The 19,734-nt window shown below is 43.7% G+C and overlaps 1 protein-coding gene across 2 annotated transcripts in view; it reads right to left on the bottom strand.

Annotated features, from left to right (window-relative positions):
* naprt (nicotinate phosphoribosyltransferase) overlaps positions 1–19,734 on the bottom strand; it is a 54,136-nt gene that overhangs the window by 13,245 nt on the left and 21,157 nt on the right. The window contains exons 2-10 of one of the 2 annotated variants that reach the window (XM_061824050.1): positions 17,149–17,276; positions 16,990–17,072; positions 12,360–12,490; positions 12,180–12,295; positions 10,391–10,587; positions 9,254–9,394; positions 5,698–5,782; positions 5,537–5,617; positions 5,359–5,461 (exon numbers count right to left, since the gene is read on the bottom strand). In XM_061824050.1, coding sequence (XP_061680034.1) covers positions 5,359–5,461; positions 5,537–5,617; positions 5,698–5,782; positions 9,254–9,394; positions 10,391–10,587; positions 12,180–12,295; positions 12,360–12,490; positions 16,990–17,072; positions 17,149–17,276 — 1,065 coding nt within the window. The remainder of the gene's footprint in view (positions 1–5,358; positions 5,462–5,536; positions 5,618–5,697; positions 5,783–9,253; positions 9,395–10,390; positions 10,588–12,179; positions 12,296–12,359; positions 12,491–16,989; positions 17,073–17,148; positions 17,277–19,734) is intronic. The other variant, XM_061824051.1, reaches the window with a different exon arrangement.

Raw genomic sequence — 19,734 nt, 5'->3', positions numbered from 1 at the left:
CTAAACACAGCTGTAGGGTTTATGCATTCCTCTTCTTTCGACTAAGCCGCTTTCCTCCTCTTTTTTGTCTTCGACCTACATTATCTGAATTTCTACCTATGCCTTGTAGTTTAAGATTTACGGGTGCGGGTGGAAGAAGCCCAGGCCACGACCTAAACGTTAAGGAATTCAGATGATGAACCCTTGCTCATATATATTTGGCACAGTTTTACGCCGGATGCCCTTCCTGACGCAACCCTCTGCATTTATCCAGGCTTGGGACCGGCTGACAGGTAGCACAGTTATATGCTGCCCAACGGGCTGCAGTCAGCATATAAAATACACAATTCACATACTACCGAATGTATGTAAAAGTTAAGGTCAAAAGAAAGCAATCACAATAAACACAGTCAGCACATAAGGTACAGAAATCACATACTACCTGTGTTAAAAATATCAAGGATATGGCGATTTAAAGGATACGTTGGGTGGAGCGGATTCAAACCACAATGGCCCTCACTCTAATAGTTGAAGGTTGAGTCCATGATTGATGTTTGGTCCTCGTATACTCTATGTAGGTAATGTTGTTAGCCCGCTAGGCTAACTTGGGCTGAGCAGTTTCAACGGGAACGATACGGAACCAATTTGGGAACTAAGATGTACTAAGTTAAGACTTGGTAAATTTCCCAAGTCCTCGCAGCCCTCGTCATACAAGTTATGAAGTTACTCACGTTCGATGTTTCTTCAACATCCACAAACTGATCACAAACGCGTCTTGTTGTTAGCAAGCTAAGCTAAGGACTACTAAGCCGATAGGAAAGTTTAAGTTGCCGCTTTCACTCGCCCAACTTCTTATTGGTACTCATTATCCTCATTGTATACGATACGTAGGTTTTGCAGGACGTGTAAATACTACCATTTGAAGTTTTCCTCCTCAGTAAATATTAGAAAACAGATGCTTTTGTTGTTCATGGTCTCAGCTCGGTCAAGCAGCTTTGACGTAAACGATACGGCTCGAATTTGGGTACTTAGGTCCCAGAGATGATGGTTTTAGTCCACTGAAGTCGTCGTCAGGAGCGTCCCACGTCGAGTATTCACAACATTCGGTCCAAAATCAGCAGGATTTATTGAATTACGATCATAACATTACAACATAGTACTAAATTAATTAGCTGCTGCTTGCCAGGACAATGGACAGGTTTGCTTGAAACACACAAAGGTGACGGAACCTCACTGTCGAGGCGGATTCAACAGTCAGAGCCCTAGCTGGACATGATGGGAACATTACATGAAGACCATGACCGACTGAACTGCTGCAACCTTGAATGTACGATGTTGAATATAAATATAGCATGTACAAATAATTGCACCAAGTGAAAAAAAGAAAAACACAAATGTCATATTGAAAAGATCAGTGTTCTTCAAATAATCGCACAATCTTTAAAACAAAAGTATTTAGGAGGATGAGCATGGGACTATGCTCATCTGAAATTCAATAATTATTTAATAAAATCTAATTGTTTACATCACAAATCCTAAAATGTAAAATAGTCAGAGGGATGGGGATCTCGTGGCTCATTTGGTCACAAAGCTAGTGAAATAGGAAGGTGGTGGAGAGCGTTTTTCAGCCATAACCCACGCTTCTCCCGGGCTCGCCTGTGGTTTCTCTACTGGAGGCCCGTCGGCGGTCTCTCACCCCGTCCTTGCCCAACTGTCTCCTCTGACCAACCTGCCCAGCCAAAAGATCCCACACCTCACCACAAAGTGTCATGGACACATTGAAGCATCCCCAACAACAACGCGACTTGCACGCGCTCCAAGCTACCCTTTGTGGGGCCTGAGCATTCAAGGGAAGCCGACACCACGTGTTCTGACAGGGGTTGGACTCTCTTCCACTCAAGAGTTCCCCATGGTGAGAGGCACAGAGCAGGCGTTGTATCCTAATTTGCCTCACGGTTCGGCACCTGTACGTTGGTGTTCACTCCGGTGGACAAGAGGTTTGCCTCCCTCCACTTTCGGGTGGGGGGATGGGTCTTGACTGTTGTTTGTGCCAATGCGCCAAACAGCAGTTCAGAGTACCTACCCATTTTGGAGTCCTTAGAAGGTGTGCTGGAGAGTGCTCCCCCTGGGGGTTCAATTGTTGCTGGGGGACTTTAATGCTCACATGAGCAATGACAGTGAGAGCTGAAAGGGTTTGACTGGGAGGAATGCCTACCCCCCTGCCCCCATCAGAACCCGAGCGAAGTTCTGCTATTGGATTTCTGTGCTCATCATGCGAAGTTCTGCTATTGGACTTCTGTGCTCATCATGGATTGTCCATAATAAACACCATGTTCAAGCATCAAGAACTCCACACCTCCACATGGCACCAAGACATCCTAGGTCGCAGTTCGATGATCGACTTTGTTCTCGCGTCATCGGACTCGTGACCACACGTCTTGGACACTTGGGTCAAGAAAGGTACAGACCTGTCAATTGATCACTACCTGGTGGTGAGTTGGCTCCAATAGAAGGGGAAGATACCGGTCCAATATGGCTGGCCCAAACATATTATGAACGTCTGCTGGGAACGTCTCGCAGAAGGCAGTCAGAAGGAGTTTCAACTGCTACCACTGATAGAACTTTGCTCATGTTCCAAGGGATGTGGGGGACATTGACCCTGAGTGGATCATGTTCCGTGCATCCATTCCCTAGGCAGCCGACAAGAAATGTGTCCGTAAGGTGGTTGGTGCCTGTTGTGGTGCAATCCCTGAACACGTTGGTGGACATCAATGGTGAGGATGCCACCAAGCTGAAGGAGTCCTTAGTCATTTTTGGACTGTGGGACTCCTGAGGTAGCTGATAGGTACTGGCTGACCAAACAGAATAGAGCTTTGGTGGTCGCTGAGGCAAAAATCCGGGCGTGGGAGGAATTTGTTGAAGCCATGGAGAACAACTTCCTGACAGCTTCAAGGAAATTCTTGTCCACCTTTTGGCAGGGGTGGCCAACCCGTGGCTCTTGAGTGTGTGCAGCATGAGGGTGAGAAGGAATAAAAAAATGTGATGGAGACCAGGAAAGAGTGCCTTTAATCACGCCAACCAGATCATCTGTGCAACGAGAGGAGGGGAAGTTAAACCTGAGCAGGACGACAGCAGCACAGACAAAATGTTTCTTGAATACGGTCCCTATGTTTTTGCAAAACTGGCTTTCACATTGACTGAAAATAGCTTGAGGTTTCTTAGTGGGATGGTGATCTTTGGAGAAAGTAATTTTTGGCCAGAGCCCCAGAACACCAAAGCAGAAGCCCTCTCCTGCCAGTTCGCTCCGGAGGATGACCCTAAGGATCCGAAGCTCATCTTGTCTCCCTGCTGCTTTCTGGGCTCCTTTAATTTAGAAATTGAAAGTTTGGTCCCGCATTCTCCTCTTGAGCAAAAGTTCATCTTGTCAAGGACGCGGCACCACAACAGTACGTTGGGGACATTTGGTGCTCTACACAAGAAGACATTACAAGTTTGCTGTTTGCGACATTCTGTAATGAAATAAAAATGCTATTGTTTAACTAGACACTTGCACTGTTGTAATTTTTGTCTCAAGTCTGCAAAGTATAAATGCTGGACTGTTGATCAAACATTATGGCACCCACACAGCGCCTCAAAGAGGAGTCTCCGAGTGATGAAACTATACAGTAAAATATGGGTATAATAGTGTATAATTTATATTACAAATCTATAATACTGTATATAGTATTTATCCATCCATTTTCTACCGCTTCTCTGGGTCGGGTCACGGGGGAAGTACCTTCAGCAGGGATACCCAGAATACAAAATCGGTGACAAAGGCCAGTCTTGGCAGAGTCCAACTCTCACCGGAAATGAGTCCGACTTATTGCCGGCAATGCGGACCAAACTCTGACAGCGGTCGTACGGGGACCAAACAGCCCATATCAGGGGGTTCGATACTCAATACTCCTGAAGAACCCCCCAACAGGACTCCCTGAGGGACACGGTCAAATCCATTCTCCATATCCACAAAACACATTGGGATTGGTTGGGCATCTCCCACACACCCTCGAGGACCCTGCCAAGGGTGTAGAGCTGGTCCAATGTTCCACGGCCAGGACGAAAACCACATTGCTCCTCCTGAATCTGATGGACCCTACTCTCAAGCACACCTGAATAGATAGTTTTCGACCACGTGACCTCATCTGGTGCATGTGGCCATGTTGGATGGGTTCACTCTATTGCTTTTGCATGCAAACCAGAGTTACACAAATGTTCGTACGACTGGTAAGTGACACATGATGGCTAAAAAGACTTTGGAACGTTATCGGGACTCATTAAATGTTGTTTCAAAAACCTTTACGACAAGAAGTGTGCTTTGATCGACAATATCGACCCATGTGCCTTGGAGGAATGTAAATGGAGCAAGAATTTCGAAATATGGCCGTCAGTAACCTATCCATCCGAGCAAACTCTTACATAAAGGATTGATTTGACTGTTTGATCAGCTCTGCTGATACGAGACAGCCACAGTTGTCGCCGTTTGGTTGATAACTGCTCATTTTTCTTGCACTGGTTTTTGATCACAACTGGCAGTCTTAAGAAAGACCCATTACAACACCCACTTTCATTTGAGCAACCGATAACATAGCAGTGCACCCCCATTCATACGCCTTTCTGAAATGCTTTCTGCTTGCTTACGGTTTGTTTACTTGAATTCACCCATCCAAAATGGTGATCCCTTCTTAAACCAGAAGGTGTGTGAGGTCAGTCGAAAAGACCTTACCAGTGAGGCTGAGGAGTGTGATTCCACTATTGTTGGAACACACACTCTGGCCCCGCTTCTTAAAAAAGGAGACCACCACCACCCAGAGAACCCAGACTAAGCTTCCTCATAGGAAGCCGTGTTGGTGGAATTGAGGAGGTCTTCAAAGTATTCTCCCCACCTACTCACAAAATCCTGAGTTGAGGTCAGCAGCAGCAATATATTATTTATTTATTATTTTTAAGGTTTTATAATTAAAGATTTAACTAAATTCCTTTTTTTGTCTAAAATATATAAAGTACAAATACTGTTTAAATATTCTAAACGTTCTGGTTCTGGTTGTTAGCCAATCGCAGGGCACACGGAGACAAACAACAGTTGCACTCACAATCACACCTTGGGGTCAATTTAATGTCTCCAATTAACATTGCATGTTTTGGGGATGTGGGAGGAAACCGGAGTGACTGGAGAAAATCCACGGAGGTGGAGGGAGAACATGCAAACTCCACACAGGATGGGCCGGGAATGAACCCTGGAACTCAGAACTGTGAGGCCAACGCTTTACAGCTGCGCCACCGTGCCGTCAAAACTTTTCCATGCTATTCAATTTTTTTGGAAAAGGTCTGTATTCTTACCCTGAGCATCTATTAGCCTGTAAACAGATTTCCTTCCAGGGACGGTGCTCTTCTCTGGATCCTCACTAATCTTCATCTTGGGCTTTCCCCTCACCTCCACAAGCTGTCACACAAATGCAAACAGCAATAGGTTTGCAAAATAATGAATTAACACTCATCGGATCAAACTGCGTTATACCTTGTACACACAACCCAATGATGGTTGTTTAGTGCAGGTGACAAGATGTGTTCCAACACCAACCACGTCGATCTCATTATCCTGAGGCAGTGATTATCCAAAATATAAATTTAAAAAGAAAAACAAAGATGGGTAAAAAGTTAAGAATTTGTTTCCTTCACCTTTTTATTGAGCTCCAGCATGGTTTGTTCTGAGATGTTATTGGTCCCAACAATGATCAGTGAATCAAAGGCAGAGGTAGAAAAACTGGGCACAAGAAAAAAAAGAAGCTAGAATTAGTGAATATATGTAACCCATATACACACACAGTATACAGACACACACGCTAACGCACGCACGCAGACACTCACACACGCCATAAAAAGTATTCCTCCCTTCCCTCATCCGTTTTTTTTTTCTACAGTATATCCATTACACACAAACGTTTCAAACCATGAAACCAAGTTTAATATCACCGAAACAACTCAAGGCAATGGAAAATGCAGTTTTCAAATGACAATTCACTTTCTTCAGGCACAAAAAAAAAAATCCAAACTTTTCTGACCCTCTGTGAAAAACCTGAACCAAATAATGGGTTGTGCCATCCTTTGCAGCAACAATTGAACTCAAGCGTTTGCGATAATTGGTGATGAGTCTGGAGGAATTTTGGCGGAATTGGTCGAAGGTTGCTGAGGATGGAGCTGCCAGGTAAAAGAGCGAGAGGAAGACCAAAGAGAAGGTTAGAGAGGACGATGCAGGAGATGGAAAAAGATGACACTCTGTGGCGACCCCTTACGGGAAAAGCCGAAAGGAAAAGAAGAGTCTGGAGGAATTTTGTTCCACTCCTCTTTGCAGAATTGTTTCAATTCTGGCACACCTTCTCCCAATGTCTGCATGGGTTTTCTCCGGGCACTCCCCGAAGTATGATTGTGAGTGTGACTGTTATCTGTCTCCGTGTGGCCTGCGATTGGCTGGCATCCATTTCAGGGTGTACCCAGCCTCCTGCCTGATGACAGTTGGGATAGGCTCCAGCACTCCCGTGAACCTACTGAGAATAAGCAGCTCAGAAAATGGACGGGTGGATGGATTTCAATCACTTTTTTTCCCTGATTTCTTCTTGAATTTCTTTGGAACGTGGCATAACGCCTTGGTTCTTGGGGGGTAATTTTTCACAGGGTCACAAATGTTTTTATTTTTTTTTTTTACTTAATTGAATTGTCATTTGAAAACCCCATTTTGCATTTCCTTGGGTTGTTTCTGAGTAACATTAAAATGTGTTTGTTTGTTGTGTGGTATTTAAAAAAAAGAAAATCTTCGGTTTTATTTACTTTGCCCCCCCCCCATAAACGAGCAAATGCGGGATGCAGTGGTATTTTGTAAAAATGAGATACACTCAGAAAGACTTTGTATATGTTTGTTTACATAGTGCCTTGTGAACGTATTCAGCCCTCTGAACTTTTCAACCTTCCGCCACATTTCAGGCTTCAAAGATATAAAATTTTCATTTTTTTTGCCAAGAATCAACAACAAGTGGGACACATTTGTGAAGTGAAATGAAATTTATTGGATATTTTATACTTTTTTTAACACATAAACTAAAAAGTTTCATTATTCGGCCCCTTTACTTTCTTACTTTACTTTCAGTGCAGCAAACTCACTCCAGAAGTTCAGTGACGATCTCTGAATGATCCACTGTTGACTGATGATGATGATAAAAAGAATCCACCTGTGTGTAATCAAGTCTCCGTATAAATGCACCTGCTCTGTGATAGTCTCAGGATTCTGTTTAAAGTTCAGAGCATCATAAAGACCAAGGAACACACCAGGCAGGTCCAAGATACTGTTGTGGAGAAGTTTAAAGCCGGATTTGGATACAAAAAGATTTCTCAGTCTTTAAACAACTCAAGGAGCACTGTGCAAGCAATCATATTGAAATGGAAGGAGGATCAGACCTCTGCAAATCTACTAAAACCCGGCCTTCCCTCAAAACCTTCACTTCGAACAAGGAGAAGACTGATGAGAGATGCAGCCAAGGGGGCAACAGCCATCAGTCAACAACGGAACAACAATCAGTCGTAAGATGCACAAATCTGGTCTTTATGGAAGAGTGGCAAGAAGAAAGCCATTTCTCAAAGATATCCATAAATTGTCTCGTCTAAAGTTTGCCACAAGCCACCTGCGAGACACACCAAACATGTGGAAGGTGCTCTTGTCAGATGGAACTAAAATCAAACATTTTGTCACAATGCAAAACGATATGTTTGGCGTAAAAGCAACACAGCTCATCACCCTGAACACACCATCCCCACTGTCAAACATGGTGGTGAAGCCTCATGGTTTGGGCCGGCTTTTCTTCAGCAAGGACAGGGGATATGGTTAAAATTGATGGGAAGATGAATGGAGTCAAATCCAGGACCATTCTGGAAGAAGACCTGTTGGAGTCTGCAAAAGACCTGAGACTGGGACGGACATTTATCTTCCAACAGGGCAATGATCCAAAACATAAAGCCAAATCTACAATGGAATGCTTCACAAATAAATGTATCCAGGTGTTAGAATGGCCAAGTGAAAGTCCAGACCTGAATCCAATTGGAAATCTGTGGGCAGACCTGAAGACTGCTGTTCACAAATGCTCTCCATCCAAACCTCACTAACTTTCGATGTGCAAAACTGATAGAGACATATCCCAAGCAACTTGCAGCTGTAATTGTAGCAAAATGTGGTGCTACAAAGTATTAATGCAACTCACTGAACTTCTGGAGTGAGTTTGCAGCACTGAAAGTAATGGGGGCCGAATAATATTGCAAGTCCCACTTTTCAGGTTTTTATTTGTTAATAAAGTTTAATATATCCAATAAATTTCATTCCACTTCACGATTGTGTCCTACTTGTTGTTGATTCTTGACAAAATGTTTTCATTTGATATCTTTATGTTTGAAGCCTGAAATGTGGCGAAAGGTTGAAAAGTTCAAGAGGGCCGAATACTTTCACAAGGCACTGTACCTTGTTTCCAGTGACTAACAGCAGTAAAATGGCTCAATCATAACAGAAATGTAATTGCTTTTATCCATCCTCATCCTGCTCGCTGAAACCACAAAAGTATCAAGGTTGACCAGCCCAAGAAAGTTTCACATATCCTTTCAGTTTCTCAGTCACTCCCAATGTCATTTTCAACTCAAGTTACCCCTGAAGCTGTGCTTTTCTCCTGATGCAACAGTCTTTTTGTCCCTTAGTGATTGTACATTTTTTCAAGCTGCATGCCTCACATGTTTAAAATCCACCAGAAGAGCTTAACATGCAGCTACTTTTTGTGAAAGATTTTAAATTGATTAAAAATATATATTTTGCATTTGTGAGCGTCTTACAGCAGCATCCTTCCAGGGTGCCATCTTCTACAGCCAATTGAGGTACATTTTTCTTCTTCTATAGCCAATTAAGATTCTTCTACATCCTCTGAATGTAAAGTCTCCTTCTTCTACAAATTTGAACCCTCTGTCCATGCCCGAACCAGAGAGCATTGTAGGGAACGCCCATGTTTGAACCATTTTATTCGAACACATTTTTGTTATACTTTTAAACTCGTAGCTGCTACCGGGACAAAAAAGCATGTTAATATCATCTGAAAACAGGCCACAGGGTTAACGGCGCCTGAATAAAGTAGCGGTTTGTTGTCCAGAAAATACGCTATATACAGTGTATCTTTTAATTAAAAAATGTGCATCACGCCATCTCACTCACTTCTTGCTACAGAGTCTTAGGACACAGCGCACATCCACTGACTGCTTGCAGAGGTCTCCACTGTCTAAGCGAACTCCTAGCGGGCGATACCCCAATTCACATAGAGCCAAGGCCACAGCACAGAAGTTCAACAGGCCACTGCTAAAAGAAGGCACGATAAGACAGTACATCAGAACACTGACAGGCATGGAAAGCCATGTGTGGAGACATTTGTCTTTGAATTGGTGGGAAATGATCTTGAGATGGATCGTCATCATGAGAGTATACAGCTAATGTTAATGGAAGTTTAATGTAGTCCAAGATAGGGCTGCACAATATTTTGTCTGGCCATTGTCATTGTGATGTACGTTTGCATAGTAGTCACATTGAGGGGTCTCGTGCAAAGTTTGATCCACTGTCATATGCAGTGAATAAAGCGCAATTTTAAAAGTCACTGGAGGAGAGACCTGTTTGGACAAGCTCAAAAGATTAAATACCAGCTGCGTTTCCTATTTTGCTCTTCAGAATGAAACTTGGCAGGCATGTGGCAGGACATGAGTGCGCAAGATGCATTCATGGACGCTGCATAAAAGGGAGTGAATGTTTTTTTAATAATAAGTAACTATAAAAATGATTACTAGTATTATTTGTTGTTTTAATAGCCTAAGTGACTGATGGTATTTTGTTACACTCGCGTGACTTTGGTACAGGCAAGGTGGGTTCAGCTCCCACTCAGTGACAGCGTCTTTATGTGCCCTGTGATTGGCTGGACATCAATTCAGGGTGTACCTTGCCCCCTGCCTGAAGATAGCTAGGATAGGCTCCTGGATTCCGGTGGCTCTTGTGAGGACGGACGGACGGATGGTTTAATAGCCTACCAGCAACATATTGGAGGAAAGAACTATGAACGAGTTCATTTCAGGAGTGGTGAACTTAGTTCAAAATTTCAGAATTATAAACTATGAACTGAACTACTTCATTTTTAAAATATGGGGGGAACCTTGAACTAGTTAATATAGAAAATGAACTTTCCCAATGTTGATCCTGGTATAAAAAAAAAAATAAAAATCCCGTATATTGTTTTTTCCCAATATAATGCAGCCCTAGTCCAAGATCTAGCTCGACATGCACTTTTTTATTGTAAAATGTGAGAATTACGAGGTAACACTGTAGCTGTCAATAACTGGAAGAAAGTTTTGGGGGTAGGCGATAGCATATGACAGGAAGGCAGCCAACTCTCCCTCATGGATCCTCCCAGACTCCACTCCCAAAAGCTCACAAACCCGACCCAGCCATCCCTTGGCCAGAGAAATGAAGTCGACTGGGGCATGGTCTCTGTTCAGGTCAACAAGAGTCTAATTGGAAACAAAAACATGTAGATCAATACATGAGCATGCGCACTGCAGAGATTCAACCACTAATTAGTCCCTGCAATCCTTAGAATTTGCATGATAAATCACTACAATAACTTGCATTGGATATCATCTACGGTACAGTACCGGAAAAAAGTATTTGTCCCCCTCCTGCTTTCTGTCTTTTTTTTTAAATTTCCAAATACTAATTTTAATATCACTCGTCGACAACCAGAGGCAAATACAACATCCAGTTCTATAATGACAATTCAATTTGTTAGGGCACAAAAAAAAAATCCAAACATTTCTGACCCTCTGTTAAAAAGTATTTGCCCCTCCATTATTAAAACAAAGTCACTGTGACTAACCACTAATTTGGGAAAGATGAGTTCAATTTCACAAGTCACACCTGATTACAACAGTACTTGTTCAATCAAGAAATGACTTAAAATAGAATGCCAGAGAACACGAAGTAGGCTACAAGATGTCAAGAACCAATGCCTAAAGCCACAAGCCAAAGAAATTCAAGAAGAAATTAGGGAATAAAGTGATTACAAAGTTACCGGTTACAAAGCCATTTCTAAGGCTCTGGGGCTCCAGCAAACCACTGTCAGAGCCATTATTCACAAATTAAGAAATCTGGGAACAGTGGTAAACCCTCCTAGAATTGGAAGACCAGCTAGAATTTCTCCAATGGTGCTACGACAACTCAGCCAGGAGGCCACAAAAAAGAACCTCAAGAAACAGCTAAAGACCTGCAGGCCTGGCTTGTCTCAGTTAAGGTCAGTGTTCATGACGCTTCCATAAGAAACAGACTGGCCAAAAATGGCAAACTCAAGCAATCTTGGATCATGCAACAGGAAAACATCTGAAACACGTGAGCAAGTATTAGCTCAAAAAAAAAAAAAAAAAAGCGATGTGAAAGACAAATTACGAATTATCGCAAATACTTGATTTCAGTTATTGCTGCTAAGGTTGGCACAACCCATTATTTGGGTTTAGGGGCAATTACTCTTTCACTGAGGGTCATAAAGGTTAGGATTTTTTTGTACCTTAATAAATTGAATTGTCATTTGAAAGCTGCATGTTTTTTTATTTCTTTGGGTTACAGCTGAGTCATTTTAAAATTAGTTTGATAATTTGAAAGCTTTGTGTGTGGGATACAAAAAAAAATTTAAATCAGGAAGGGGCGAATACTTTTTCACGGCACATTATATATTATCCCATACATTATAATGTGCAAATGGATGAAAACAATTAAAAAGCTGTTAATCTACAAGGTATGTAATGAATTACTAACTATTTATTACTGACTAATGAAAAAAAATCTTTGAAAAGAACATTTGTCAATACCAGATTTAACATTCATGGTCTGTTGTGTTTTGTTAAATGTGACTGGTGGAAAGATGAAAGATCATTATGTATCAATTAAATAACAACAAAGTTGAAAGCAAAACTGACCATGTCCTTTACAGGGAAGAACATAAAAAGCTTTATTGTAAAATTGTAGTACAAATATAGCAGTAAATCATAAAATGTTTTGACTTTTCACACCGCTAGCAATGTTCAAAGAACTGATGAGAGTACATACTCACTTTTGGCCAGACCTCCTCCATAGAAGTAAAAGATGTTACGTATGAATGAGCCATGGTCCCTGCAACAGGGATCCCAAACAGCAACCCAGCCTGAACATTACTGGTGAGATCAAACCCTAAAAGGGAGAATCGTGAGTAGTTCTGTCAGAGAATGAGCATCACCTTCCACACAAGAATTACCTCCAATATATGAATATCTTGAAGCAGTGAGCCCGCCATCTGGCCCCTGAGCCCTTCTGAGCCCCATCTCTAGCAGTTTCCTCCGGGGGCCAGACGCCAGGCGGAAACGGGCAGCATTACTGCAAACTAGACTAGAAGAAGCAACATTTTCTGTTTTATACTAAACTGGATGTTTTGGAGACGAGGTTCCAGAAAGCAGACTTCGATGGTTTGGACATGTTCAGAGGCGAGAGAGTGAGTACATTAGGAGAAAGGTGCTGAGGACGGAGCTGCCAGGCAAAGTAGCGAGAGGAAGACCAAAGAGAAGCTTGATGTTGTGAGGGAAGAGGTGAGGGCAGTTGGGGTTAGAGAGCAAGATGCAGGAGATAGGCTTTGAAGGAAAAAGATGACACGCTGTGGCGACCCCAAACGGGACAAGCCGAAAGGAAAAGAAGATGCTGCAGTGAAAAAAAACAGTGTTGATTACACAGTAGGAAGTGAAACTGCAACTATTTTCAATACAAATCTTGTGTACTGCAAAAGACTAAAGCAGATTAAAAAAAATAATAATAATAAATGTACATCTTATGCTTCTATTGATTGTACAGTGCATGAGGAGAAACTCGGGGCTGGCCTCGACTGTAGTGGACTCAGCTGTCAAACACATACAGTATAGTCAGACATTCATTAGCCCCCCAAAAAAAAGTTCCGAGTTATTACATTTAAGAACTACGGTCGTTGAGTAGTTTTGTTTATTTATTTTTTTTTACAAAATATTTTTACTCCGTCTCCAGCACATGGTTCCGCCTTTTTCTTGTTAGTTCTCATTAAGTCACGCTCTCTCGTGCATCACGACATGTCATGGCATGAGCCAGTTACACGAGCTGATGCTCATGAACACCAATCGATATATACACAATGATCTGACAACAAGTGCCTTGAAAAACAGGTCTAAAAAAAGCAACGTATTTAGGGCCATGCCTCGGCCTGCCGCGGCTGCTGTCAAACACCTGACATAACTCGGGGCCTTTCACAAATGCGCGCAGAACCACGCTCCTGATATACAGGTATTATGTTCTGTAAAAATGTTAGGGTCGGCGGGAATTTTAGGGTTGGTCGGTAAATCGGAACCACAAGCTTTTTCTTTTTTCCCCCCACGCCTTATGTACAACAGGGGTGGCCAAAGAGTCAGAGCTCAAGAGCCACATTTTGTACTGTTATGGCAAGGAGCCACATCATACACAAAGAGCCAAAGAGCTACATCATGCTCACAAAAACCATTCCCTCCTCACACACATACCTTTCCTGAGCCAGAAATATTGTAAATGTCACTCACCAACGTGAGAAAAATCGACTGACACAGAGTACCAAGACCACAGGTCAGTAATCTAAAAAAAGAATTGTGTGTTTTCCCTCACACAAAGTTCAACCAAGTCTTGTCTTGTAGTATATCACGATGCAACACTAAAATACTCACATGACTGTCATTTCCATCCATCTTCTACCACTTCTCCGGGGCGGGTTGCAGGGGAAGCAGCTTTAGCAGGGTTACCCAGACTTCCCTTTCCCTAGCCAGTTCATCCAGCTCTTCCGGAGGATCCCGGGGCGTTCCCAGGCCAGTCGAAAAACAGTTTCTCCAGTGTGCCCTGGGTCGTCCCCGTGTACTCTTTCCGGTGGGACATACCCCAAACACCTCACCAGGAAGATGTCCAGAAAGTATCTGGATCAGATGCCCCAGCCACCTCATCTGGGCTCCTCTCAATGCGGAGGAGCAGCGGCTCGACACTGAGCCCCTCCCGGATAACCAAGCTTCTCCCCATATCTTTAAGTGAGAGCACAGACACCCTGCGGAGGAAACTGATTTTGGCTGCTTGTATCCGGGACCTTGTTCTTTCAGTCATGACCCACAGCTTGTGACCACAGTTGAGGGTAGGAACGTAGATCGACTGGTAAAATGAGAGCTTCGCCTTTCGACTTAGCTACCTCTTTACCACAACAGACCAATACAAAGTCTGCATCACTGCAGACGCTGCACCGATCCGCATGTTGGTTTCCCGCTCCATTATTCCCTCACTTGTGAACAAGATTCCAAGATGCTTTAACTCCTCCACTTGGGGCAGGATTTCATACCTGACCCGGAGAGGGCGCGCCACCCTTTCCGACTGAGGATCACGGTCTCAGATTTGGAGGTGCTGAGTTCTCACTCTAGCCGCTTAACACTTCTGCGAACCACTCCAGTGAGCGTTTGAGATTAAAGTTTGATGAAGCCAACAGAACCACATCATCTGCAAAGGGGAGAGATATTGAGGACAACAAACCGGACAGCCTCTATGCCTCGGCTGGGGGCTAGAAATTCTGTCCATGAAAGTTCTGAACAAAATCAGTGACAAAGGGCGGACTTGGCGGAGTCCAACACTCACTAGAAACGAGTCCGACATATTGCCGGCAATGCGGACTAAACTCTGTCACCGATCGTAAAGCGACCAAACAGCTCATGTCAGGGTGTTCGGTACCCCATACTCCAGACGACCTCCCCTCCCCCACGCCAATCCCCCCACAGGACTCGCTGAGGGACACGGTCGAATGCCTTCTCCAAGTCCATAAAACACATGTACACTGGTTGGGTGAACTCCCATGCACCCTTGAGGATTCTGCCAAAGGTGTCCACTGTTCCACAGTCAGCACAAAAACCACATTGCTCCTCCTGAATCTGAAATTCGACTTCGCGACGGACCCTCCTCTCCAGCACCCCTGAATAGACCTTACCAGGAAGCTGAGGAGTGTGATCCCCCCAGTGGTGGGCCTATTACACCAGTCTGCCAATCCAGAAGCACTGTCTCAAATGTCTACGCAATGTTGCAGAGGCGTGTCAACCAGGACAGCCCCACAACATCCAGAGTATTTCGGAAATACAGGCAAATCTCATCCACCCCCCAAGCCCTGTCACCGATGAGCTTTTTAACCACTTTGGAGAACCTCAACACCATAGATAGAAGAGTCCGCCTCAGAGAACCCAGACTCTACGTCCTCATGGAAAGGCGTGTCAGTGGAGTTGACGAGGTCTTCAGCGTATTCTCCCCACCAACTCACAATGTCCCGAGTTGAGGTCAGCAGTGTGCCATCCTCACCATACAGTGTTAGCAGTGCACTAACTAACTAACGGTCCCCTCCTCAGACGTTGGGCAGTGGACGAAAATTTCCTCTAAGCAGTCTTGAAGTCGTTTACCATGGCCTCATTGAACTCGCCCGGGTTTTTGCCTCCACGACCAGCCAGTATCTATCAGCTGCCTCGGGAGCTCCACCAGCCAGAAATGCCTGACAGGAATCCTTCTTCACCCTGATGGCATCCTTCACAGTTAGTGTCCATCAACGTGTACAGGTGTTGCTGCCACAACAGGCACTGCCCACCACGGGGCGCCTTATGGCCACAGCTCAGGTTGGCCGCGTAAGCATTGGAACATGGGAAAAGTTCTTTCAGAGGGGGGAGTTGAAATTTCTTTTGACAGGGGAATCTGCCAGCTGTTCCCAGCAGACCCTCACAATTCGTTTGGGCCTGTCATGTCGGACCGGCATCTTCCCCCACCATCGGGCCCAACGCACCACAAGGTGGCGATCAGTTGACAGGTCCGCCCCTCTTTTCACCCGAGTGTCCAAGGCATGCGGCCCAAGTCAGATGATACGACCACAAATTCGATCATTGAACAGCGACCTAGGGTGTCCTTGTTCCAGGTGGACACCCTTATGCCTGAACATTGTGTTCGTTAATCCCAATCCGTGATGAACACAGAAGTCCAGTAACAGAACACCATTCGACTTTTTATCAGGGGGACGGTCTTCCCTTCTAGGTCTCACTGTCATTGGCCACGTGGGCATGGAAGTCCCCAGCAGAATAATGCAGTCCGCAGCAGGGGCGCTCTCCAGCACTCCCTCTAAGGACTCCAAAAAGGGTGGGTACTCTGAACTGCTTTTTGGTGCATAAGCACAAACAACAGCCAGGACCCGTCCCCCTACCTGCAGGCAGAGGGAGGCTACCCTCTCATCCACCGGGGTAAACCCCAATGTAGGGGCCCCGAGCCGGGAGGCAGTAAGTATACCCAATATATATCTAATAATGTAATATTTAAAGGGAGCATATGGAAAATTTACTTTTTGTCTACCAAAAGTTGGGTCTCTGGAGTGCCACCCAATGTAAAATTAAACAACCAAGTAAATCTTTTATCTGCCTATGTTTGAAAATGTGGCTATGAGCAAGCTATTCTGCAGCTCTTCAGGTTGTTACGAAATGGTGGAACTAATCAGCATAACCCCCCCAACATCAAGTTTATTCACCAATGATATAATCATCAAGGCCACTCTAAATTCGAGAGGAAAAAAGAAAAAGACAAAAAACAAAACAGATGTATTGGTCGAACATAATATCACAAAACTAAAAGGCCAACAGAGCTGGCAACGATAGCGCAGATTGAGTTAGCCCAGTGTATTATCAGCATAATAAAATTATAATAATGCTTGACTTGGTTGTCTTCAAGAAGCTGGGGAATATTTGTGTTTGGCCATGTCAGGTTCCTCACGCCTCACTACAACTTTAACTGATGTGTTTTTCTCCTTGTGTATCATTATGCATCATTGTTGATTAAAAGGTGTGTTTTACCTGGCATAGTTTACAAGACAAAGCAAACTGGTCTCCAGTAGCTGTACCACAGCCAATGGCCCTGCAATCTCCATCAGAGGCTCCTGTAGAAATTATATATATATCAGTTTAGCCCTCTGATTAGCAAGACCCTTACTCAAACAGAATCGTGCATCTCACCCGAGCAAAGACCACCGAACCCTCTGGAACAGAGGAGAGTGTCACACCGGAGCAGTCAAGACTTCGCAAAAACTGGAAGAAGGCAGGGTCAGTAGCTCTCGGTAAAACAGAGCGCAGGTAGTCCACATCTACATCCATAAAATATATAAAAAAAAAAAAACATCCTTGTAGTTTGATGTTGAAAGCATTCTCAATTTTTGTGTGTCCTCACTCAGTCACATCCTCACACAAAATGCAATTAGTCTTAGCTCCAAATCTAATAGGCCTCTAATTTGAAAATCTATGTAGATTATAGCTTCTCATGAGTAAGATTGAGGTTGGAGTAAACACGTTTAGCTGTGTTTATGTGCAGTGCACATTTGCGCTAAACGACACTAAAGCTTAGTGTGTCCGACAGTGCTGAACACTACCAGCATGAGACGTTTGTTGAGACAAGGGGTCGGGAACGAAAGTTGTTATAATGCGGCTCTTTGTTTCCTTTCATACTTTTAAGTCCTTATGATGTAACGCAGTTTCCTCTGATGCTCTTGGGTCCATGTGACGTGAACTCGTGTCCTTTGGCGAAAAAACTTGGAATTACCAGGAGACTGAAAAGAGCTCTTGTGAGTCAAAACATAATTATCTGCTAACACCACTGCATCATATTGGGTTTTAACATTTTGTTCATCCAAATAAATCCTGAGATTGGAATGAACACAGTGCTTAAATTCCTCCATTAAAACTAACTGCCTTAAACTCTGCCAATCTGAAATCCTCTTTGACTAAGTTTCCTTTTCCCTAGCAAACTCTACAAAGCATTCATTGTCCCTTTTTTGAATACTTTTAAATTCATGACTATTATTTATTAGCTTCAAGTAGGGTCTTTTTGGCAAAATCATAGAACTTTGCTCGACAGAAAGGGCCGAATATACATCCTGAGCTATTCCTTGTGGTCTGTAACTGCCAGAAAAAAAGGACAAACTCCGACTGCAACGGACACACGAGGCAAAAATGGAACTTCAAAGCTGTTTTGACAACACAAACTGGAGTGACTTTAAAAATCCAGCTCGGAGCCTAGACGAATATACGGGTGTTATTACATTGTATGTCAGTTTCTGTTAGGATATGTGTGTACCAACAAAAACGTTTTGCACGTTTGATCACAACAACCAGTGGTATACTACCAAACTTAAGCAACTTCGCTTGGTGAACCTCAAGAGCAGGGGTGCCCAAACTTTTTTACCCCAAGATCTACTTCTCAAGCAAACCTCGCGATCGACAGGGGGGAAGACTTTTTTTTTTTTTTCAATGACCAATCATGAAATAATGACCAAGTCACAAAGATCTACCCACTACAAAAATGCAAAACATATTTTAAAGTATATTGAGGATTCGTTATGTGTAAATGTATGTTTGTGTGACTTGCATAACCACATGTGCCAATATTACACAACATAATTAACTTAACATTTTTTGTAACTATCTGAGTTCACGTTTATGATTATGAAACACCATACGCATGAAAATGCACACCTGGGTTGTGTCACTCACGTCAGTGGATTCATCCAACTGCAGTGAGAAACAATCTCCGATGTCCTTCCACCATTAGCCATGGCTTCACAGCGCCTTTACAGCTGCAGAGATTTTATTGAAGATAATATTTCCGCCTAATTTTTAAAAGATAGTCTTGGAAGGACTTCTTGTTATTAACAATGATGTGACGAACCGGAAACAATGGTTCGGCCTTACCCTGTATTGTGTGAAAAGTGACTGCTTTGCGGCCAATTTGGATTTTAGTTAGATCACTTTTCTCATTCTCATCTTGCTTTCGGTGGAATGTCGGTGTCTTATTTTCCATAAACAGTTCGAAAATGCCGGTCCACATTTCAATCCACTGGCAGATGAGGCAAACGCACTTCGAAAATCACATCGTTAAAAAGCTGGCCGGCTTCCATTCTGTTTTAAAGTGATAAGTTTTTGTCTTCTTTACTGCACCATCCATACTCATGTCGAAGATTTCTAACCGAGAGCTTAAAATAAGGGCGAACTCATTGACAGCATGTTTTCCTGTACTGTCATTGTTTGCACATGCGCGGTGAGTTAAAGTAAAAAAAAAACAAACAAAAAAAAAAAACGGCTGTCTTTTTTTCTCGGCACGCAGTCGCGATCGAAACTGCCTCACGATCGATGCATTGAGCACCCCTGCTCAAGAGCGTCACGGGTCCCCAGCTGGACCCACTGCAGCAGTTTGCCTATCGAGGTAGCAGAAATACGGATTATTCCGTCAACAGGGGTCTACGGTTCATCCTTGAACATCTTGACAGCAATGTTTACCTATGCAAGGATCCTGTTCGTGGACTTTAGCTCTGCGTTTGACACCATCATCCCTGAACTCCTCTCCTCCAAACTTCTCAAGCTCAGCATCTCGCCTGCCATCTCCCGGTGGATCTACAACTTCCTGACGGGCAGGACACAGCAGGTGAGGCTGGGGGACAACACCTCACCCACGTGCACTATCAGCCCGGGGGCACCCTAAGGTTGTGTCTTCTCCCCTCTGCTCTTCTCCCTCTACACAAACGACTGCACCTTGTGGCATCCAACTGTCAA

Source organism: Syngnathoides biaculeatus, chromosome 7, assembly GCF_019802595.1.
Source record: "Syngnathoides biaculeatus isolate LvHL_M chromosome 7, ASM1980259v1, whole genome shotgun sequence".
NCBI classification, from domain to species: domain Eukaryota; kingdom Metazoa; phylum Chordata; class Actinopteri; order Syngnathiformes; family Syngnathidae; genus Syngnathoides; species Syngnathoides biaculeatus.
The sequence above is the reverse complement of the archived record's forward strand: the minus strand, read 5'-3'. Positions and strand labels throughout refer to the sequence as shown.